This window comes from Falco cherrug, chromosome 2 (genome assembly GCF_023634085.1).
Source record: "Falco cherrug isolate bFalChe1 chromosome 2, bFalChe1.pri, whole genome shotgun sequence".
Lineage (NCBI taxonomy): Eukaryota > Metazoa > Chordata > Aves > Falconiformes > Falconidae > Falco > Falco cherrug.
In genome coordinates this window covers 80,027,945-80,052,122 of record NC_073698.1, presented here as the reverse complement: position 1 = coordinate 80,052,122, position 24,178 = coordinate 80,027,945, and the positions used below count along the sequence as shown (strand labels likewise).

At 44.5% G+C, this 24,178-nt stretch overlaps 1 protein-coding gene and 1 long non-coding RNA gene across 5 annotated transcripts in view; one reads left to right on the top strand and one right to left on the bottom strand.

The window, feature by feature from the left end:
- Positions 1–5,010: 5,010 nt before the first annotated feature.
- LOC114015685 (uncharacterized) lies at positions 5,011–24,177 on the top strand. Its single transcript, XR_003559743.2, has 3 exons — positions 5,011–5,986; positions 21,434–21,572; positions 23,938–24,177. It is a non-coding gene; the product is annotated as an uncharacterized LOC114015685 (long non-coding RNA).
- PDE9A (phosphodiesterase 9A) overlaps positions 16,496–24,178 on the bottom strand; it is a 53,276-nt gene continuing 45,593 nt past the window's right edge. For 3 of the 4 annotated variants that reach the window (XM_055703024.1, XM_027804447.2, XM_027804445.2), the window contains 6 exons: positions 23,174–23,330; positions 21,887–22,000; positions 21,120–21,224; positions 19,531–19,659; positions 19,246–19,341; positions 16,503–17,550 (listed from right to left, as the gene is read on the bottom strand). In XM_055703024.1, coding sequence (XP_055558999.1) covers positions 17,500–17,550; positions 19,246–19,341; positions 19,531–19,659; positions 21,120–21,224; positions 21,887–22,000; positions 23,174–23,330 — 652 coding nt within the window. In that variant the 3' untranslated portion in view covers positions 16,503–17,499. Of the gene's footprint in view, positions 17,551–19,245; positions 19,342–19,530; positions 19,660–21,119; positions 21,225–21,886; positions 22,001–23,173; positions 23,331–24,178 lie in introns of all 4 variants that reach the window. The other variant, XM_005438512.3, reaches the window with a different exon arrangement.

Sequence of the window (24,178 nt, the reverse complement as noted above, 5' to 3'; positions counted from 1 at the left end):
GTGCAATCACCAGTGGTGGTGTGGTGCAAGTCTCATTTAGCTCATGGCGTTTGGCAAGCCTATGATGCAAGGCCACTGTGTCCCACAGGGATTAGCAGCTAAGATCTATCAGAGCTCACCTCCAAATTGAGCTACTCTGGCTACGGGTGCCTTAGGGAGCTGGACCACAGCTGTCAGTAGTGAAGAAGGAGTTGTGTGACCTGATGCTTTGTGTTCAAGCACATCAGCAATATATTTCTTTTAATACTATATTTTTGCCCCCACCCTTTTCTGTTAATAGAGGTAATGGATGTGTTTGCATATGCATAAGATGGATGTTCCTGTGTGCATAACCTGAACACCTGGGAGTGGCTACCCCCCATTTTCTAATCAGTGCTTACAGACTTAAGTCTTTTGGTAAGTTTATTAAGAGTCAGTGGGACTGATATTCATTGGATGTGGAAGTTAAGTACGGTTGGTTGTGTAATTCAACTTTTAATTCAAACAGTACGTTATAGCTAGGTAGATGTATTAACTCCAGAGAATCACAGAATGGTCAGGGTTGGAAAGGTCCTCTGGAGATCATCTAGTCCAACCCCCGCTAAACAGGTTCTCCTAGATCAGGTTGCAGAGTCACGTCCAGGCTGGTTTTCAGTGTCTCCAGAGAAGGAGACTCCACAACCTCTCTAGACAGCCTGTTCCAGAGCTCTGTCACTCTCAAGGTAAAGAAGTTCTTCCTCATATTCAGATGGAACGTCTTGCGTTTCAGTTTGTGCTCGTTGCTCCTTGTCCATCGCTGGGCACCACTGAAAAGAGCCTGGCCCCATCCTCCTGACACTTGCCCTTAAGATATTTGTAGGCATTGATAAGATCCTCTCACAGTTTTCTCCAGGCTGAACAGGCCCAGCTCTCTCAGCCTTTCCACATAAGGGAGGTGCTTCAGTCCCTTAATCACCTTTGCAGCCCTCCGCTGGATCCTCCCCAGCAGTTCTCTGCTTCTCTTGAACTGGGGAGCCCAGCACTGGACACAGCACTCTGGATGGGGCCTCACCAGCACAGAGTAGAGGGGAGGATTACCTCCCTTGACCTACTGGCCACACTTCTCCTAATGCACCCCCGGGCCCCACTGGCCTTGGCCCCAAGAACACACTGTTGGCTCATGGGCAACTTGCCATGGCCACCAGGGCTCCCAGGCCCATCTCTGCAGAGCTGCTTTCCAGCAGGTCCTTCCCCGGCCTGTGCTGATGCGTGGGGTTGTTCCTCCCTCGTGTAAGACCTTACACTTGCCTTTGTTGAACTTCATTAGGTTCTTCTCCACCCAACTCTCCGGCCTATTCAGGTCTCGCTGAATGGAACCAGCACAAAGCAAATACAGGTAGAAGCAAATATGGCTAACACAGCTGTGGAGCCCCCCTGCTTCTATTAATAGCAAGGCTCAGGCTCTTGATGGAAAAGCTTTGTACATAGATTTACAAAAAAAGCTTTTTGTCAGATTTACATTTACATGCATGATATAGTATTTCTGCATGTTGTCCATAGGGGTACAAAGAATAATTTAATAGTCTCATCCGGAGAGGAAATTTTGATTTTGGACTGTCAGACCTAGTCATATATATACATAAATAAAAAATTATATATATAAAAACCCACAACAAACAAAAAAAACCCCAACCATTTGTAGGAGACCCAAACTGCCTTCTAACATGAGGTAAGGAGACAATCACCTGCATTGTATCTTGCTGTCATCCTTTGGCTTAAACTTCATTTGTACGTGGGAAGAGAACAACAGTACTTGTGGCCCTCACCTCGCTCGACCACCATGGGAAGAGAAGGGGACAACCTAAACCCTGTGTGATGGCCAGGGGACAGGACGTGATGGCACTTTGGAGTTTTCTATGCCTGGTGCTAAGGAAAAGAGAGTACAGTGTAAGCAAGTAGCTGTTGTCGCTGCTGTTAATCCTTTCTGAAGTGACTACCAGGGGAAGGCAATTATGAAACACAATATTCAATGTGAAAAACACCAACTAAAACATCCATTTCAGCATTCCATTTGTGCAAGTGTTCAGGCGTGTGGCTTTGATTAACTGCCTTTACTGCTGTGTTTCAACCCACCAGGGTTTTGTGCTTTTAAATAAGAACTGTGTTACTATATTTTCTCATCAGCATGTCGTCAAGATGGCAGCACTGAATATAAATTCTACTTAGTTTCTGCAATGCTGGGTATCTTGGATTTCTCTGTTGACGTTTTCCCCTTTTATAATTGCAGTATTTCTCATTGCAGTGCTACCTTTGCTTTCTGATGTTCCAAAGCTTAAGAAAGGTAGGATGAGACACAGCAGTTATTTTAAATTAAAAGCAACATTGATCTGATTTTTTTTCCCCTTATTTCATAGTCTGCAGAAGAATTCATATTATTATCTATGTACATTTAGATTTACCTGAAATAGTAATTCATCATCATATCTAAGACCAACAGTATTCAGCAAATAAACCAGCCTTAGAGAGTGAAGGCTTATCTTCAAGGAAATAATAATTGTAATAATTAGTCACTGTCTTAACGTTTGCATATACTGTGTTTCTGGAATACTTTACCAAGAAATTATTTTTGCAAACAAGGCAGAACTTCTAGTAAGAACAATAAAAAAATCAACCAGTACTTCTCTGTTTTCCTGAAATTTCTTAAGGTAAGTTTCTTCAGAGAAGAGTAGTTACTACCTGCCTGTTTTAATACAAAGGCATAGGAACTTTTGTCATTATGTCATGACTGAGTTTTCAGCGTTTTCCCACTCTTGCCACTGACTTCTTTAAAACACACAAAAAAATCTCCAAAATCAAACAAAAACCCCACAGCCAAATTAGTACAAAAGACCCCAGTGATGCCTCTGTTAAGCGTAAAGCCAGGTATGTAAGTTTTCAAAATATGATAATTGTCATATGACTATGTCAAAACCAGTCATATGAGACAAGGCTCCGTCCCTTCTCTACTCTTCGTGGTACAGCCAGGAGGAAGTTTCAGCTGGTTTTGGTTTTGTAACCTAGCACAGGCATGATCTACAGTAAAATAAAAAGGGAAGAATCCTCCTGACTCTTCCACCTGTGCAGCCTTGGAGATTCCACTGCGTAAGAGGTTAATGGCTTAAAACTCAGAGTGCTCGCTGGTCAGATGCAGCAGCTTAGGCAACAGTTGTCTAAAACAGCTCCATTGGGCTGTGCCAGGTACCACCACGGGAAAGCTGCTGCTGCTGCCATTTTGCTTCCTGTTAGTAAGCAAAGGGTGTGTTTGGGAAGGCACTGAAAATGGGTTGAATAAATCAAAAAGCAAGAAGTTTTTTCACTCTATTTGCTTTGCTGCTTTTTTTTTTTTTTTTTTTTTTTTTTTTTTTTAGTGCTTGCTGGGAAGTCCAACAGTGTTATCTAGATAGCATAGGGGAAGTCTATGCATGAATTAATAACAATTACTGTAATTCTTAGGAGGTTCCCAGTTCACTTACTGCCCTGTGACTTCATGTGGGGCTTTACTGGCACCGTGCAGGCAATGCCCTGCCTCGCCCCTTGTGTGCCTTGTGCCACCCTGCCCTGGCACCTGTCTTTCCCCATGCTGGTGCAGAGAGGGTGAGGTTGGGGGACTCGGTCTGTGGCTGGGCTTCTTGCTACATCCCCTTCTAGGAATGCACGGCACAGTGAGACCTGCTCTCCTCACCTACTGGGTGTGGGAAGGAGGCTTGTGTGCCAGCTGAGGGAGGCAGGGCTGCGTGAGCCATCAGAGCCCTGGTTTCAGCTCTCCCTTTGGCCTGATGTGTCTCCTCTGCTGGATTCCCCTTCATGCATGTCGCTTGTGCTTTGGCACAGCGCCTGGTGCTCCAGCTCCACTCTGCTCTGACAGCTTGTGTCACACTGACAGGAGCAACAGGTGTCATCAGGCTCCCCCTGCAGATGTCACTGACATAATAAGTCTTGTTGAGCAAGGTATGCACCTGCACCAAACAGTTCAGTTAATGAGAAATGGAGAAGTTGCTCCCCTGGTAGGGCTTTCCAGGAGGTACAGTCACCTCCCCATTCCCACACTCATCCTTCATAACTAGGTGAGATGCCACCTCTTTCTTTTGCAGGCACTCAGGCCTGCATACCTTGTGTGCATCTTTGCTCTTTCTGTAATTATCTTCAAGAACCCAGCTGATTTTACTTGCCTGAGGACAATTAAAATGTGCAAAGCCTGTTGGTATTTTCTAGTAAAATTTATGTATTTTCTAGTAAAACAACTTCTGTATTTTTTTAATATAGATCATATCAAACTTGCAAGAGATGGAGAAAGGGTCAGGAAATTATGCTTCCTGGTAAGCAATGAGCAGCACTGCAAGTGCGGCTGCCACTTTATTCCTGAGTGGGAGATGTTAGGACTGGGAAGATATTTTGCTAAGATATTCAGTCCTTTCTGCTGCCCTGGGGAGCCAGGTGGTGGTGAGAAGGCTATCTACTGCCCTTGCTGGTCAGCTCCACTTCATAACAGCAGACCTGCAGGAGTAAGCCTGGCAAAGGTAAATACACCAAGACATGCTGACAAGTTGAGGGTGCTGGCTGTGGCTGGCTGTCATGAGGACACAGAGAGAAGCAAGTGTTGTGACTGTGTTTCTAGCTTCCTTTTGCCCTCTTCCTGCTCCTGAGCTGTGGGAGAGGAGGCAGGCAGATAGTGTCACTGAGGCTGGGAGCTGATCCCACCCTGGCCACCTCTAAGCCGTGGAGGACTTCGGCAGAAGCAGATGCTAGAAAAGCCAGTCTGCACTCAGGCTTTACTGGCAGTGCTGCTCCTGAGCTGGTCCATTCGGTTCTCAGCAGTGTGCCATCTAAAGCTGCTCAGCCACTACCCACACCCAGGGCTCCTGTCGGGACAGAGAAAGCTCTTATCTGCCTGCTACATATCATGTAGACTCAGCCCAGTCTGGTGTGGCTGAATGAGGTCCCTCAGGGCCTCAAACCAAAGGGAATTTAGTCTTTGTGAGCACCGACTGCTTTTTTTTTTTTAGCCCTGGCAGGAGGAAAGCCAGCTCCTCTTGGGAGAGACACAGCTGTCCCCCCCCTGCAGCCAGTGGTACTTCAACGAGCCCTTACTCACCCAGGAGTAAGTAAAGTAAGTAAACGCGTAAGTCAGTAAAGCGCGTGAGCTTGGCCCTGCGATGACATTTCTGCTCTGCTCCTCTGGCAGCAGTAGTCACTGATTTCCAGCTCACATGCCTCTGGTTAGTCAAGTACACCCCCTTTTACAGGAAAAGTCTTTCCTGGGAAGGGTAAAGGCAGCCTGGTTTTTGCCCCAGTGTGCTTTGCTTTGTCCCCGTGAATTTAATGGGCTCTCTGCACTTGGCTGAGCTGAGCACAGTGTTCCCAATTCAGCCCATCAACTTACAATAAAACGATGTAATTCAGAAGGAAAGCATATCTAAATGATCCTAATTTAAAATCAACAGATAAGCTGAACATGCAGGAGTAACACAAGGCTCAGCAACATCTAGGGGAAGAAGGGAAAGTCTTTCCAGATCTGACCTTTCAGCCAAGCTCCTCTGAGAAGCAAACAGATCACCTCTGTACAGAGTTATCTCACAGGCTTCTGTCCAGGTGCAGAGGAGCTGCATCAGCCCCTGCATACACAGACATGTGTTGGACTGGTGCACTCAGCAAATCTTTCCTGAACGACAGCAGAAGAAACATGCTGTAACCATCGCTGTCACAAGTTAAGAAAGAAACTTCAGCTGAAAAAATGCAGATGAGTTTGCACTGGCAACTTCATTTTGGAGAAATGTAATTAGTGTTTTGCACCCCTATGAATTTCCTGACTTCTCTCACAGATCTCTTGGCGACCAAAGATGGCATCAGCACTGTGTTCACACAGAGGTTAATGAGTAGGAGCTACATGAGGAATGAGGGTGGGAGGAGTTTGCTGTCCCTGCAGAACATTCAGCATCATCAGAGTGCTTCGATCATCTGCTTGCTCATCCTAGGATGTGTATTACACCATGTAAGTTAATTTATGTCCCATTTCAGATTATACAGTCAACTCACTGAGGTAAAAACTATGCTTCTCTTAACATTTGCAGACTGCCCAGCAATTCGGGGCTACCGTGGTATGAAGTCTTCCAGCAGAAAGTAGCATGTGACATTAGAAGTGAACAGAGAATTAGTGGCATCTACTCCAACTTCTCCCATTTTCATTTTATGCTTATAGATGTTTCCTGGTGGAACATGGTTGTCCCCGGGGAAAGCTGGATGAATTTTAAACTGAGAGGCTTCCAGTGAAATGTTACTGTTTGACGTACTCATGTAGATAACCACTGTAGAAGTGTCCTTATTAGAGCTAGAACAAAGAAACAGTGTTTAGTTTTGATAGACATAGTCTAAGATTTGAGGTCAGGGTTGCAACTGAGCCAAACCTGTTTGGGATGATTCACACTGGAAACCCTCACTAGGATCTGTGATTACTGTAAAATTGCCAACTGAAGAAGAAAATACTAGAAAAAAAATCATGGTAGTCTCAACGTTAGGGGGGTAAGCATTGGCTCCATCTTTAACTGTTCTGGTTTTAGTGGCCATGCAGCTTCCTTGTCTTTCTGGTGGCTGCGCCTGTGGGACCACTCAGAGCTGGACCTTGTGGGTGGCTGATGCACATTATTTACAGAATCATATTCCTGGCAGAGGCGTGTGTAGTGATCAGGGGCTTTTACAGACATCTGATAGTTACAAAAGTTGTTTATTGCCAGCGTCATGTAACCACTGAGAATAGTGGCTATTATCCTCCCCATCCTGCTAAATCCTTAAGGATCAGAAAATGTAAAAGTTCTGCATGATTTTCTTCTCTGATCCTCCTTTGGCAGTTCTTTAACACAATGCTTGTGCAGTTGGAAGTGAGGAGACTGAAGTGGGTGTCATACAAGGGATTTCAATGTGTTTTGTGAAAGGATAATGGAACGGCCTGCTTGGTGCAGCATGCTTCTGAAGATGGAGAGTCCTTTCAAATGATCAGTGCCTTTCACCTGTGGAAAGGCGGACATAATTAATATTCTTCTAGGACATTTTGAACAGTAAGTACCAACATAAAAAGAAATGTCAGGTTTCTATATGTTTCCTTGTTATTATGCTGCTTTTACGTACATGAGAATACATTTAGATGGGCTAAAAAGGGGTTCTTAATGGAGTAGAGTAGATAATGTAATTCTGAAAAAATGAGAAACTGGAGAAGATAAAAGGTGTCATATTTGGACAGTGTGGGAGATGGATGGAGTTGATGCAGGCTAATTAACCCCTAATTGAGCAGAAGAGGGCATAATCATGTCTGATGTAAACTCTACAGCTGTCACGTAGCGTAAAATGGTATACCTGTTAGGCTGGCCCATCTGCCATTCTTGCATGCATGAATGTTTAATTGGAATTTTGTCTAATGAGGCCAGTATGCAAATTTGCATGCAAATCTAACAGCCAAACCTACTTTGTCAAATGCTGTATTGCAACTTTAAAAATACACCAACAGCACAAAGGCATTTAACTCTTGTGTTCAGGTGACCAGTGCTTCTTATTTTCTGCATTGGTTGCCTGGCACTTTGTTCCTTAGTTGGGGCCGGCACAATCCTGAGTTTTATTCTTTACATGCAAAACCCAGGTAAGGGGTACCAATGTCCTGTCTCCCTCTGGCTTTGCAATGCCAGTTCTTTCCTCCGCTTCTGTGGGAGGTGCGTGTTGTGTGGACCCCACGCAACAGGAGGTCCTCAGCAGAGACTCCACTGCCCTTCCTAAGCCTGATACCCTCTGGTTTTAGCAGCACTGGCAGAGCAGACATCTGCAGCCTCAAACCTGGGATCCCTTCCCCCTCTAGGAAGGTGGGGGGTGAAGCTAGGGGTGTGAGATGGGGATTTGAGGGCTGCAGGTTTGCTCTTCCTTTTTGCTATAGCTGCAGCCCTACTGCAGTGGCTAACTTGTCCTGGCAGCTGCCAGCTTCCCTATGTGTTAGTGTTGACAGCAAGGTCACAGCCATGTTGACATCCCTAGTGGTATCGTGCCTTGGTCCTTGCCATGTCTACCACCCCAAAAAAAGTGAGCTATGCAGCTGTGGTGCTTTAAGAGGGCTGCCTTTGCTGGGAGTGCAGATTGGAACATGAACTCCCCTTGTTGCAGACCAAAAGGCTCCTGCTGTGCGCTGAGGGAAATGGTGAAAGGGTTTGGGTGCAGATCACCCTCTGATGCCCACTGTGGTACTTCCTCCTCTGGGCAAGGGAGGAATGGGGAGCACCACAGCACAGAGCACCTGTGGCTATGCTGCCAGTCACTGGGTGGTAAAAATACAGCAACAGTTGCGATAGTAGAGTAAAGGCAGCATGTGCATACGCACAGAGGACTAATCCAGGCACTTTTATCTGCCCTTGATTATCTGGCTTGTTTACAGAGAAGCTGATTTTCCAGGCAACTAGTTGGAGGCAGCTGCCCACAGCTTTGGGAAGACTGCACTGTGTAAATGCACATTCAGGGGGTGAATGCTGATATAAGTTACGGTGGTGAAACTAACTTTTTACTGAGTTCTAAACAAGACAGGTCTCAAAAAAGAAATTTAAAAAAATTAGGCAAACCCTATGTGGCAAATGGGCTTTGATTTTGACCCCACCGTATGGGGAACAAATCTTCCTGTGCAGTGCAGCACAGGATTCACCTCTTTTCTGAAAGAGTATCCCAGGGGCTGTTACTCTCTTTTACAGTCTGCAAACACTATTCTTTCTCTGCAAACTTTGAGTTCCTCTTGTAAGTCACGCGACCAAACCCCCCTCCATGTGCAATGTGTCTTTCAGGATGATTATTGTCTTCCTAGTTAAATTTTAACAACTGGGATGAGAAAAGACCTTTGTCCTAGAGATAAATTCAGAGGTACTATAAGGTTATTACACTGGAAATAATGCATTTAATCTCAGTTTTTAAAAAAGTAAGCATCCTGACTTACTCTGCATAGTTCATGTTTGAAAGAGCGAGCTTTACCGTACTAACTGGTACAAACTTTGAATATTAATCAGCTTGCAACCTTTTGAATTTAATTTTATGTATTTTCCTGCAAAAGACACATGTTAAAACTTGATTCTGTAGAACACCTAAAGGAAGCTATGTGAATGTTTATAATTCAGTGCAGTTCAAAACTGTGGGTGCCACTAGCTTAGTATTCACAATTTTCTCCTTAGTCAAAATAGTTAAATAAATACATAGATAAAATAAGGTGTAGGCATAGGAATGCATTTTCACTGCTTTTTAAGTGCACTTGCCAGTGGATGAATTTGGATGACCTGACATAGCCCAGTCTCTCATGAAGGTGCTTAGCACTGTGTAGCGATTGGCAGCAGCTGATGCTTTCTGCATGGGTGGAAATGGCAACATGAGGCACAGGTTAATGAATAAATCACCATATGGGCTGAATAAATTAAACAGCTGGCAGGATAAAATGAAACACTAGAAATAAAGGGGAGATTCCTGTACTTTTTATCTACTGAAGTCCTACAAACCAGGTTCTCCCTGGACACAGGCTGCCTTCCAGATGGAGGTGAAACTTGCCACCATTCTCTAGCAAAGCATGGCCAGCTTCCACCAGCTCTGGATGATGCAGCCTTGGCTCACCTTTCCTAAAGTGAGTGGCATGTCCTCTGCAAGCAAAGGAGCTGGGATGAGTCACTGCAGCAGGAGCTCTGCCCTTGGCAACACACATAGTAGCCAGCATGATGAGGAGGATCAAAGTCTTGAATGAGGGAAAAAAATACAGCCTGGAATAAATGAAATTGTCATTTATGGCACATCACCCCGGTGAACTTTCTGAAGCACGCAGTGTTTTAGACTTGTTATCCTATAACCTTTAGGAACATATTTCTTCAGCTCTTCCCCAAGATAAGCAGCTATCTCCTTGCAGCCAAACCCTGCTGGCCAGCCCTGGAGGCACCATGCAAGTCCAGATGCCCTGGACAGCACTGGGAAGTTGTGGTAGAACAGCTGCCGCTGAGGAAGGAGGCGCCATACTCCCAGTGTGAGCATGGTTTGAGGACACCAGTGCCTGCCCCAGGCTCTTCGTTGCTTTCTGGGGTGCACCGGCCTCCTCTTGTGCACAAGGCGCAGCTCCCCTGGCCTGACCTGCAGTGTCTCTGCCTCCGGAGCCCGAGGCAGGCAGAAGAGGGCTCCTGGCCATGGCTGCAAGCTGTTATGGTGTTGCCTGTGGGCTGAAGTCAAATTGGGCAGGTTGTTTCAAAGCTGGGCAGGGAAACATAGTGGAAAACATTTCTAATAGGGACGTTATGGGCTTGCTTGTTTCAAGAATAACTTCACCTGCATTAATAAAGTTTTTTGGAAGGGAAATAATAGCTCAAAAATGAAGGAACACATAAGCATTGCTGTCAGTGTTCATTTCATTTACCTGAAGCTTTTGTAGTTAAATGAGATTTCAAGCTTTCAAGTTAGTACAGGAAAAATTTTTGAGGGTGGGAAATTTGCTTATCAAAATGGAAAATCTTTGCACCTTCCTGGAGAGGTGGTCAGTGCCCCAAACCTGTCAGTGTTTAAGGGGCATTTGGTGAACAACATGCTTTAACTTTTGGTCAGCCCTGAAGTGGTCAGGCAGTTGGACTAGATGATTGTTGTAGGTCCCTTCCAACTGAAATAGTCTATTCTGTTCTGTTCTCTTCTGTTCTGTCCTACCTGTAACATCTTTCCCAAAGCCACGAGGAGGCTGGCAGAGGGCTTCTCCCCACTGCCACCCTCCTTCCCTTCATTCACAAAACGGTGGGGCAGCGGGGGGCAGACGTGGCTGAGAGGGAAGGCCGGGGTCAGCAGCCGAAAAAATCCCATGGCGGCCTGGAGGCAGGCTGCCCGCGCTTTCCCCACCGCTTCCTCCTTTGGGGACTGTGGGGGTGCCCTGGCGCTGATGGTGGCTCAGGGCCTCGGCCAGGGCCAGCAGCCTGCTCCCTGCGGTCTGCCAGGGGCTCGGTGCCCATGGCGAGGGCTGCGCTGCCACCGTCCCTGTGCTCTCTGGGTGGCTGCCGCTCCACCCTGCACAGCGCATCACCACGTGCCCTCTGGAGCCACGGGCCCACTTGTAGGCAACGTTTACATTTAAACTACAAGAGGGGATTTCAGCCTCCAATGCCATTTTACATGGCCCCAGATGTGAAGGCCTGACAAGGCGGCTTTTGTGTGACAGAAAGCTCGGCTGGTCGCCAGGCACTCAGTGCCGTGGTAAGCAAACATGGCTGCTATGTTTCCAGCATGTTGATTTGAAAAGCAGACCAAGTGCTGCAGGATGGAAAAGTGCTAGAAAAAAACCCAGTCAGCCCCTGCCCTGCGCCCCCCCCCCCCCCCCCCCCCCCCCGCAAAAAGAAAAAGAACAACCTCAACCAGCTTCCCTGATACGAAGCTAGAAGGAGCAGGAGGGCCTCAGAGCCCATGTCCCGTTTGTGTGGCCATCACTTTGCTCGTCATTTGCATTTATGTTGAAGCCCTGGCGATGCTGGCCACGGAGGTGGTCATGGCTGGGCACAAAAGCTACAGTCTCAGAGCCCAACAATTCTACTGCCAACAGTCCTTTGTTGGGGGCACATTTTCACTTCTTGGATGTGGGGAGCAGGGGCAGTCAGGCAGCACACGAACAGCTGGAGACACCATGTCAGGAGCAAGCCATGCATACCCAAACATTAAACCTGTCTGGGAAAGCCTGAGAAAAATCCCATAATATCTGAGGCTGAAAAATTACACTGGGATGTTATGTCTCCATACCATGTGGTGGGCTGGCTGCCTATCCCTCTGGCTTGCCATACTCTCCTGCTTTAGGCCAGGCCAGGGGCAGTTCTGGATCTGCCTTTCCACTGAGATGCATGCGTATCTAATGGTTTATAGCTTAGTTGTTCATACATGAGCCTGTTAGTTACAAGTGCTTTAGAGCATCCTTGTGTGCTGTGGGGTGGCTGCAAAGCCTGGCAGCTCTCCAGTAGCACAAGTACTGCAGGACAAGCTGGCTTCCAGGGGTTAACCAGAGAAGCTATTAACTGGGCATGCTAGAAGGCATGGCTTGGGCACACAGATTTGAGGAGGATTTGTATGTTTTTGTGTTGATTTTCTTGTTGTGTTTTTCAACCTGGAGCACATCCCGGCTGTCCTGAGCCCAGAACACCATCAGCAGGCTGACAGCAAGCTCTTTTCATCTAGAAACACATAGAGCTGCTCCAAGTCCCTGTCACCTTGGAGCTTCCTTTAGGGCAGAGGATCTGCCGGGTCTGTCAGCCAGGCAGTAAATGTGCTTCCACACAGTTTGGAAAACAGAGATTTTTCCTCAGAGACATTATAGCACATGTTGGCTCTGACAAGAGTGGTTTACACTTTCCAAACCCTCCTGGTTCTAAGTTTGTCTTGCAAAAAAGCCAAGAGCTGTAATACAAAAATGTCTACAGATAGCCATTTTGTGTATGTGCATGTGCCTGAGTACACCTGTAATTCCTGATTATGTGCCAAAATAGTCAGAAAGGTTTTTTTGTGTGTGTGAGATAGTAAAAAGTATGACTTCTCACTAGCAAAGAGCCAGATCTACTCCAACATGATCATGAAGAAAGAGATGTTTGACTTGTTGGTTAGAGCTTCTTCATTTATGAGGACATCTAATAAGTATTTTAGCCAGAATTTTCCATGAAGTCGTATTTTCTGGAAATGGTAACTGTTGGTTCTTGCAGTGAGGAGCATTTTACATCCGAATACCACAAGGTGCTTTACAGAGGTGGGTCCCTCTGTTTGAAAGGAGAGGGAAGCCCTGGCCTGATGACTTGCTGTCATGGTCTGATGACAAATAGAGGGTATTTGAAGCCAGTGGCAGATATAGGTTTATTATTAAGACTTACTGGTTTCTTGTGCTATCATAGGACCCACACACAGGCCTCCAATGCACCAGTTTTTCATAGTACAAACTTTACGTCTGCCTAGGCACTCCCCTGCAGAGCTGAGAGAAAGGAGAGCTCGCCCACTGGACTGTTGCCTAGAAAAGCAGAATCCAAGCTGTTTTAAATATACTTCATAAGTCTTTGCTTCACTTTGCTGGCACTGAACAACCTTGGTCGCAAGGGTGCTGCATGGCAGAGGGTTGTGCATACAGAAGGGTGGTTCGGGAGGGCAGGGCCTGCATGGTGTCCTCTGGGCCACAGCCTGGAGCTGGGATGTGCCTGATTCCAGAGCAACCTCTTGGAAAGTAGTTTGGTTTTTTTTTTTTATACTGGGAGTCAAAGCAGCAGCTGGATGACCCCGCATCAGGCTGTCCGTTCACATATATCCTTCCTGCAGGCTGGGGCTTGAGTACTCCTTGTCTCTAACAGGATGTTGCTGTGTTTTATACCCTGCCTTGCCACAGGGAAATCAAGGAGATGATGGTGTGGGAAAGAGGTAAATATGGGGAGATTTTGCATTAGTAGGGTAGGTGATTTGCCCCACCATGTCTGCTTTCTCACAGAAACGTTCACAACAGAACAGAACAATATGACAAGGAGAATACAATGTGTGTACGCTCTTAACACAACAAACCAGGCACAAAGGTGAGACTTGTTCTTCAGTTGTTTCCAGAGAGAAGGGGCAGTTTGCAGTAAAAACCCACTGCTTAAACAGGAAAATTGAATACTGCTTGACAGTACTTCTCCTGATGGGTTCATATTCCACACCAGCACTCTGCTTCTCTCTCACATGGAACAGATGCTGTTATTATTGCTGCTCAGAGGCAGCACCGAGATTAACAATTTCCATGCACAGATACTTCTTTGGCATTACATAACCTATGTATTTAACACACACTAAATTTTCATTGCAAATTGGCTGCTGTGGGGGTATTCACATTTTTAAAAAGCTGTTTCCTTCTCAAGACATGCAGTTGTACTATAGCCTTAGTTTGATCTGATTATGAAAGCCATCCTAAAAAATGAAGTGAGTATGGGGCTGTGGGATCTCATAGTTGTTTGTTTTTTTTTTAAAGAAGTAAAATCCCAGGGCTCATCATTAGTTTTACAAGCTAAATGGCATGGAATAGTTACAGCCTGTTTCATGTTCATCTTTGGTCACAAGTAAAGGATTAGCAATGTAAGGCTGGGATGCATGTGGCACTGTTGTGATGCTGAAAAGTTGCATGAAACAGATCACAGACAGTTCTTTGTAAGGCACCTACCATAAACAACACTGAGATACAATATTCACTCCTATTCCTTGGATTAGGGAGAGAAAAGATTAAATCACACTTGAGACATCTGTCTGGCTGCCTCAACAAACTTCATTTTCATACTAAGTGTAGTTTTAAAATGTCACCTTGGAAATGTGTGACATTTTAATGGGCTGATTGCCAAGACTGTCAAATCTGTTAATTTGCATATGAATCACATCAGCAAATATTATGGAAAAAATATAAGAAACTAGAATTATGAGAGAATGCCTTGCATTCCCCTTGGTTAAACATATGTTCAGAGGATTGTCTCTTAGAAATAGAATATTACAAAGGCAAATGAGATTAAAAAATTCTGTGGTATTCCTGTTTATACCAATAGCTGGTGGTGATTGAATGTGGTCTTTTTTTCAGCTGTCTGTGAATAGCAGTCTGGATGTTGCCTGTTCTTTCAATAAGCCCCAGAGCACATTATAGCATCATGACAATCACTGGTGCAGCCCTGAGGACAAGTTGCATTCCCTTCTCCATGTTTCTGATGCAGCTCCAGTAAAATCAGTGGGATTTCACCAATGTCTTCTGATCATCTCTCTCCAGTAAACAGTTTTCTTGCTCTTAAAAATGATGGAGCCAAAACAAGCCAAACCAAGCACTAAGGACCATGAATTCTCAAACAACTCCCATGAACTTCAATTAGAGAAAGCTAAGGAGCCTGTACTATGCAATTAGCTACTGTACACCAGGGTCCATGACTAGGCTTGTGGAAGTTAAGCACATGCATTAATACTTGTTAGATGAGGGTTTATGATTAGAGAAAATCCTTCTAACTGAAAGAAAACTTCATATCAGGATCTAACTCTTAAACAGTTTTAGTGGAAGGAGGGTGCAGTCAGGTTCCTACAGCAGGTTTTCTCATCTCATGTAACAAGCTCAGTGCAGGACTTGGCATATCCTAAGCAATTGTTCATAGCTCCTGCACAGCTCATCTGCTTTGGGAGCTGATTTGTGACAGAAATCCGCTTGAATGGAGATGGTAAATTTGATTTACTTGGGAAAAAGAAGTGAAGAATTCCACAGCAGAACTATCCGGGTCACAATGTACTTTGAATTGTAAGATTTAGTACAGAAAAAAGGCCCAAACCACGTAAGTCAGATCCAAATTTCAGGCATCGAAAGTTTGAGGTTAATCAAAACTAGGGTTTAGCTCACCCATTCATGAAGATGTCTGTGTAGCTCAGATCTGACCCTGTGCTTGGATCTTCCCATCTCCCTTGGGGTCCCCCAGGACTGTTCAAACCCAGGGATCAAAGCCTTTTCCAGTTGGAGCAGAAAGCCTAATCCCACCCCCAACCCCAAGCTGTTTAAAGGAGGAGGCAGCTTGAGCAGAAAGAGGCACAAGCAGAGAGAATTAGCTGTGAATCTGCCTTGGGTCTCTGGAAATGCACAATCAGGAATAGTGAGAGGGATAGATGTTTCAGGTGATATTGATCTCCCTGAGAGAGTGGACAGTAGCTGAAGTAATACAGTTTTGTGCAAAAGAAAGTGACCAAACATGGGAAATGGCACTGGGGGAGAGACAAGAGCTAAGCTTGGAATTAATGTACAGAAACAACAGGAGAATAAATCCGAATTTCCATAGCAGGAGGCAGAGTTTGTTGTTCAGAGGTGAGCTTGGTGCTAGACACTGGCCAGAGAGGCTAAGCTTCCTAAGGTGTGTCCTGGGTCATGAGGGGCAAGACTGGCCCCCACCTGCTCATCTCTTTCTGAAAAACAAGCTAAGACAGCACATGTGGCTTTGGATTTTACAGAGGCATAGCACTAGTGTTACCCTTATTGCTAACACACCTAGCAAAGTTGATGGGGCAGCCTTAGGAACTGAGCCAAGGAGAACCAAAGCAGCACGCATTACACTTTGCTGGCTGTATGCCTACGGCTGCCAGTGTGGGGGGTGCCAGCAGGCCATGGTGCATGCGTACCACTGGTCTCAGCAGCCATGCCGTGGTAGGAACTGATCCTGTCTGCTGAAACCCCCAGCGAGTGCAACCCTTCCCCCGTGGGAGAAACCAGGAGCAGGTGAGCAGCCTGGCTGTGACTTGCCTCTCATGGGCACAATGAAGGGGGATTTCTTCTGGCCTCCTCTTTGGTGAGACAGTGCGCAGGAGTCAGTCACAGCATTGTCTGCTGCTCGTTTGCATGACTGCAACTCTGGGCAGAGCTTGGCTCCCAGACTTTACAAAGTCATCACTGGAAGCGAAGCTCTTTTGGTGTTGCTCTTATGATGCAAGTATAACACACAAAAAAATGTTTCTAAAGCCTCTCCTCTTCAGGAGAACAAACCCTCCCCACTCCTTTACAGCCCCTTACCTTGTATTCATTATGCAAACATTTGTCTTTAGGAACAGAGACAGTTCTCACGCGAACACAGACGCAAAAGAAAACAAGTGCAACACCTTATTCTGTAGAAGAATATATTATTTAGCAGATCAGTTTAAAAGTAAAAAAAAAAAATCTGTACATCTTTGAAGATTTTTCTTGTTGTTGCTTTTTGCCTCCACAAGGATAAAAAATGTTTGTACAGTGGTTTCAGCTTTGTGCTCCCTTCTTTGCTTGTGCTGAAGGATCCTGTGACATCTAGCTGTACCAGGCCACAAAGCAAACCTGCAAACTCACTAAAGTTTCTTATGATTTCTTCTAGTGTAGAAAAAAAATAAAATTGCATCCACTATGTGGACCTCTGAAGGTACTGTGAACACTATAAAATTCAGAGAATAACACAGAGAAATGTGTCATTAGGGCCTACTAAGCAAACAAAAATATATGCCAGGGCCCTTGTCAGGATATAAGCATCTGTTAAACTATGCTGTAATTAGCATACTGCTGTACACACATATATATATAGTATCTTGACTAAAACAACTCTTTTATTTTGTTTTTGGATGCCAGTGGATCATTTTCCAGAAAAGGCTCCTTAGCAAAACTCCACTTTGCCTCTACAGACTGCAGTCAGCGTGGTCACCAAAAGGCAAATTTGAAGATTTGAGCCATGCTGCAACCGGTGCAATGTCTGCAGGGGAAGCCCGGCTAGAGGGGCTGTGGTGGGCATGCCAGAGCATGGGGAGCCCATGGTGCCCAACGGTGGCAGCATCTGTGTAAGCAGGCTTTAGGCTGCAGACAAGGTGCCCAGGCAGGCAGAGAGGCAGGCAGGGCATCCGTACCTGCCACATTTCCATGTACATGGTCCCAGTTGGATTTTGATGTAGCCACCACATCTGTTTGGCAAATACAGCATTTCTCAAAAACAGAATAACCTTAGGGCTTACGTTTTGTTCAAAGACTTTTTCGTCTCACTTTTCAGTACTGCTGGTGGTCAAACTTTCACTTTTCTTTTTCTGCAACTAAAATGAAAAGCAAAGCAGGATTAACACCCCTGACTCACACAGTGCCCCTTTCCACTGCTGCTGTGAATTGAACTCTCATCTCTCCACAAGGCATGTGCAACATGTGTTGGGAAATAATAGGCAGCAGCTTGGTATATCCCAGGCACTGTTTCATCCAAACAGCCCTGAATGTATGTCCTAAGTAAACAGAACTCAGTCTTTCTCATCGTTTGCCATGCTAGGCTCTTGGATTATTGACTAACTCCTCTTGTTTCAGGATATTTCTGAATGCAGGCAGCTCCCATTTTCCTAAGACCTCTTGTGCCAATACACCATAATTAAATCTCCATCAGTTTGTATAAAACTTCTGTTTTGACAGCTTCTTTAAACCAGAAGTAAAACCTCAGCTCAATTTCAAAGATTAATAGGACTCAGAAAGTCTGGCAGTCATATTTGAATTTTTCTTCCCTTCTTCAAGAAATGCTCCTCTCTAAACTGAAGAATGCCAAAAAGACTTTTTTTTCTTCTATAACTTCGTGCCCTCAGAGCATGTGCTCTTTGATTAACCAACCTTAGTATTTCTGCTGCTGATGGGCTTTTCCTCCAAAGCACTTGGGAGGAGGTGGAAGCTACCCCAGAAAGCTACCATTTCGCTCATCCAGCCAAGGATGATCAAGTGACTGAACCTTCATTTCCCACATATCAAACAATATCAGCACAACTAATGCTTCAGGGCACATCCCGGTTTATTTTAATGACAGAGTGACTGATAGTATCCTGTCTACACGATTTATTTGTTCATGTCAGAAAACCCTTAAACTGTAATGCCATTTGGACAGGTTTTGTCACCGTCCTTGGCAGGGAAAAGAAGTGCTCAAAGAGGCATGCAAGGCAGGCATGCAGGCTCAGTGTCGCAGGCTGCAGGGTGCTGCGGGAGCCGGGCCAGCATGCCGGCTGCCGCCCTGCAGACACAGCGCACCTGCTCCCAGGGCCTGGCCTTGGTGTCCATCCTGCCAGTTTCCTGAGGCAATGCAGACAACGGCTGGAGACAACAAATGTGGTCACATTTATATCCCACCTCCCCTAAGCCTGACTTGTGAGACACAAGAGAGCCTTGCAATGACAGACACTCTGTAAATGGAGGTCCTCACTCAGCCTGGGCCTTAAAATGGCTTCATTGGTTGTGTGTTTAATCTTACTGGGTGCTGTGTATGAGAGAGTAATTCCTCATAAAATTTCAAACACATCATTGATGATAGACACATGAGTGGAAGTTTCTTCCCAGAAAATAAACTTGTGCATTGGTGGTGCAGTGCCTTGAACTGTCCAACCCCAGGACATTTTGCCGCAATCTAGCCTGGGCTAACTCCTTTCTGGGGAAAGGCAGCTTCCTCCAGGAAGATGCTTTGCTAACGCACTCCCCTTAGGAGCTTATCTCTGGGTTTTGTCTTGAGGTCCCTCTCTTGCAAGCAGCTCCCTTCCTGCAGTTGTACTTGTGTGGTGCCTGGTGGACTCTGCAAGGGCATGGCCTTGTGCACACTCAGTGCTTGTGGCACACACTTCTCTCCAGCCAGGTATAATGAAAGTTTCTTGTGAAAATGATTATGCCATAAGCATTCCTACTATTTCAGAATTAACCTGCTATTAAATTATAATGTTTGACTTATTCAACCATAACGTTTACTTTATCAAAGAGATATTTTTAGCACTTACCTCTTTCATAGCATCATCTATCTGTTTTAATTCCTCGTAGTGGTCCCTGGATTCCCAAAGGGGTTGGAGCATCACCTCCTCCACCTCTGGGAATAGCTAAGTGAAAACAAGAGAAAAAAGACTGATACTTCCTTTTGTATACATTATCTTGTACGTGCTAGAAATGGGGTGAAAGACAGGGTGTGAACTGTACATCCTCATTTCCCTGGCTAACTAAACACCTGTTGGAGCAAATGTTGAAGCTCTACACACCCCCACTTCGGCTTCTGGCCTTGGGTGACTTACCTTTGTTACTGTTTCGAACATGGGGATGAGAATAAACTTCAGGAAGCCAATCTGTGCTGTTGGCTTGGTCACTTTATCACGGTCCATGAACGGTGCCACTGGAAGCCCCTCAGATTTTTCTCTGTCACTCTGGAACAAATCCAGAGTTAACCAATATTAATCTTGGCTAGAAGCTTGTGAGGAAAGTAATGTACCAAGCAGATCACTAGCTAAAGAGCAGTAGCCTTCAGATACAGATCTCAGTAGTGTCTGAAGATAGCACAGAATAACAATATGCTTCCCTTGGGGCAATGTATCCTGCTTTGTTGAGAGCAAGCATCTGAATAACGAAAACTCTGATCAGTTACTTCTGTACAACACTGGCATGAAAGTGTTCACCTCCAGGCTTATGGGGCAATGAGGCTATCTGATTACCTTTGCAAACTCATGGGACTTGTGACGTAAAATATTTCAGAGCATTCAGAAAGGTGGTAATGTCTCTTAACCCTTTGGAAAAGAAGGAATAGGTATTTGATTTCCTTACCATTCTCCAGAGGGTGATGATTTTTGGGTATTCAACCAGAAACAACTACTTCTTCTTTACTAATGATTAAAACTAATTCTGGCTAACCAGGTCAATGCAGAATAGTTCTGTTGACTAGTAAGAGTTTACCAAGCTATGTACTTGACCACTCACTGTTTCTATGTGGGTTCATGTGCAAGGAGGTCACAGACTATGCATGCAAAAAAGGTATCCTGTAGCAGACTTTATCTCTTGATTATTGGGTGTTTCAGGACATAGTGCCTTTGCTGGATGGCCAAAACAGTTAGACACACAGATAGTGTGATTTTGAGTAAGAAGCTGGAGATGTAGCGAGCTAGAAGCCTTTCTGACACATCATCTGAGATGTCTGTCTCTTGCGAGATGCCCTCCTTGGTGCGCAGCTTATCAAAGTATAGACAAAACACACCAGAAGGCTCTGGCATCTTCTCCTCAGAGCACTGCAGCTACATGTTGGTTGAAATCCTACTGCTGCAGTGTACACACTGCTCAGGACCCTGTCTGCTGGAGGCAACACAGGGCTGCTCTTCCAGGGATCCTTTTTTAAGCAGTCAGAATCTGTGTTCATCTGGGAATCCAGTGAGGAGAAATTGTGTGTGGAGCTTAAAGTCTGACTTGACACACCTCAGCAAGTCTTCTGTTTTCTCTTTAGGGGACTATTCACATGCAGTGAAAATTATCTAAATGAATTCCCATGTGATATTTTATATAACTCGCTTAACTATTTTCTCTTGCCACTGCTCTTGCCCTTTTGGCTCAAAAAATCATTTATACGTCAAACAAACTTGCAAGGCAGCCGCTTTACAAAGAACAAGCTCCGGTCTGCTAGCATTAGGATTTCCAGGTCTTTGATCTGCAAATTGTAGCCAGCTGCATTCACTTGCTTTCTGAACAGCTTCTCTTCCTGACATCCTTCTCTGACTTTCTGTAAAAGAAGCCTTTCCATCCTAGGGCTAGACTGCACTGTCAGATAGCGGGACACCTGTAGCTGAGTTGGAATTCAGGAAGATCAGTAATTTGTGCAATTGCATCTCTCCCTCATTCTTACCTGCATAAAATATTCCTCTAGTAAGCAATCTACCCAGGGCTCTGCCACTTCCATTGGGCGGACTTCGTTGGAGATGTCACAGCATTTTATCAGTACCATCTTCAGCTGAAAGATGATAATACTTTAATACTGCAGTCTTAATACCAGCATCTTTTCTGCTATCCAGAACCTGTGTCTTTACAATGGAGTGGTTGGCAATGTTTTCAAACAGAAAGGACAATTTTAGGATTAAATTGGAGGTCTTAAATGACCTGGATTCTTTTCCACTCTTTCAGTCACTTATTCCTTCTCTGCCTTGGTTTCCCTGTCTGCAGCACTGGGATGTGTCGCTGCGGGATGTACGCTTATTTACTGCACGAAGAAGTTCAGCCACAAATAGCCATTAAGTTGTTTGTGGAGCATTCAGAGACAGCTGAGGAAAGACTTCCCTGGACATCAAAGATGACTGGGTTGGTAAGTAGAGGAAACTAGAGTCTGTACTCTTGTGGATAATTTGCTCCACAGTAGTGGGCAATAACAATTTCAACCTGACAGAGTAAATATAGTTTTTTTCCTGATGGGACTCTATTTCTAAATTTCTAAAGCTGGACTAATCTATTTTATAGAGAGCATTTACAAATCGTAATTCTTTTTGGCGGGGCAGAGGATGTAGGAAGGATTCTTTTTTTGATAATGCATATTGAATCTTGGTTTCAAAACAAACAGATGTTAATCTACAAGCTTTCACACTATGGACATAAAAATAATAATCCACAAAACTTCCTTACACAGGTCATGTGTTCTTCATTTGAGTAATCAAAATTTTCCATTTTTTCCTTGAAAGAGTCCAGTATTTCTGCATGTCTTGCCATATCTGTAGCCAGGATTAATGTAATTATCCCCTAGCAAAGAAAACATGGTCACATATTAATTTGACAATCTTTACAAAGTCTACTATTGCATAGCAAAGTAGGGTCTTTCTTACACACAGAAAGCCTCAGATGCATTACACTGTTAATACTGAAAGGGGAAGTTTGTAACTTGAAACTACCAAGCAGACTGGAGGAGGATTATAAAGAGTTCACAGTATATGAAGATCATGGTCGGATTGATCTGTAACACTGGTGTGATATTCCAGAGGCATTGAGGTTTTTCCTTTCTGATTGACTAATTATGAAAAAAAAAACCCGGTACAACAGGATATTAAAAGCCACACTCTGTTTGCCAAGATCCAATTTTGGCTCCTTGGAAAGCACTATGGGTTTTGCTGCTGACTCTTAGTGGCCCTAGGAAGAGACAGAGATCAGTAGATACAGATATCTTCTGTGCTTGTCCTCCTTGGAATAAGGGCTTTGAAATACCCAGATGCAGCCAATGTGTTAGGAGCTCTGTATCTTCCTGCTAGGCAGAGTTTGTGATGGGAAAACGTGGTTAATTTAAAGTTGTGGGGTTTCATACAGATCTATCAATTTTGGACTTATGCCTGCTTCCCATACACTGGCAGAATCAGTAACTCCAGCCAGACCAGTATCTGAGCCTTACACTGGTCTGCTTTTTCATTTGGTGTGTGAGGAAGGTGTAACATGAGAACTAAGACCTAATTGTGGCCCTTAGTGCTCTAATGGGAATTGTAGCATTGCTCACTGTCTCAGAGATAACTGGGATGACTCCCAGACCACCAAAGCCTCTTCCAACAAGTGCTCTGCTGTTGTAAATCTTTTTCCATTTTGAAGTTCCTCTTAAAATTAATACAATGTTCTTTTTAAAGTATAAACTTCTGTCATGAGAGCTTAATCATTTCCCAGTTAAAGCAAATTGGCTCCTTCAATAATACCCCCAAAATGTCATAGGCTTTAATCATCAGGAAACACTCATTATTTCACAGCAAGACATGCCAGGGAGTGCTGCTGTGGAAATTTTCCAAGAATCCCTCTTGCATCCTTCCAGTGCGAGGGGCTTTTTCAGGCCCACCCTCTAGGGAGAATGATTCACTTGCATTGTACGGCAGGGAAGTCTGTGCATGCTTACATCTTCAGGAACAGTTTGTACGACACAGATGGGAACAGCATTCATACCTGTCTTATCTGCTTGAATTGGTCCTGGTCGACGTTGGAGAAAATGTTGTATTCTGGCTGGGAAATGATCTGGAAAGCCACAGCACAGTGGTGGTTCTCCAGTGGGGAAATGTCATTGTAGCGTACTGCAAGCTCGGTTCGTGCATTTATCTGATAGCTGATGTGAAGAAAAACAATGAAAACCCCTACAGACACACACCAGCTGCTCTAAACCGTGCTCCTTACTTTTATTTACATTTTTTTAATACTTATTCAGCTAGCTGCAGCTTGTTTTTTGATTGTTAATACTAAATCAGATTTTTAGAGAAGATAGATACTACTTCAGTATCATGTCAGGCACTATTCCCCTGTAGGTTTTTCTTTTTAATTTTACCATTTCTGTAGCTTAAAATGACATAGACCAAACACAGAAGGAACTGTCTGACCTTCAGTCAACCCCCACTAATGTCAATGGAGAGATTCTCACTAATCTAAGTCAGAATTAGGTTCTACTGTTATTTAATGAATGTCTGCAAGTAAAGTAGATTCTCTCTCTCTTTTTCACACACACATACATGCACACAAGTGTCCATCAGTAAGCAATTCTAATTTCGTTACATGATAATAAATAGAATAATATGCACTTCATTATTTATAATTATGAAATAATGTTTAAGTTAAATCACCCTTCGCATTTTAGTGTAATTACTCCATTTCAGTCAATAAAGCTATAATAATTTATGCCCTCTCTCTCAGCTGTAAACCATTTTACCTTGTTTTCTCAGGAGTGAGGGGAACTGTTGGAATAGAAATCTGGAAAAGCATTTTCCTTACAGAGCCAAGGACAGCTGGCAATCCCAACCCAGACCTGAGTTTTCTGCATGAAACTCTGCCTTGGCCCATGTGCGAGTGAACATCAGGGGCTTGAGGAAGGTCATGACCAGCTCAAGCTGTGAGAAGGAAAACCTGATCTACCAAAAATACCAACTGGTATTACCTTCCCAATAAATTTTAAGGGAATAGAAT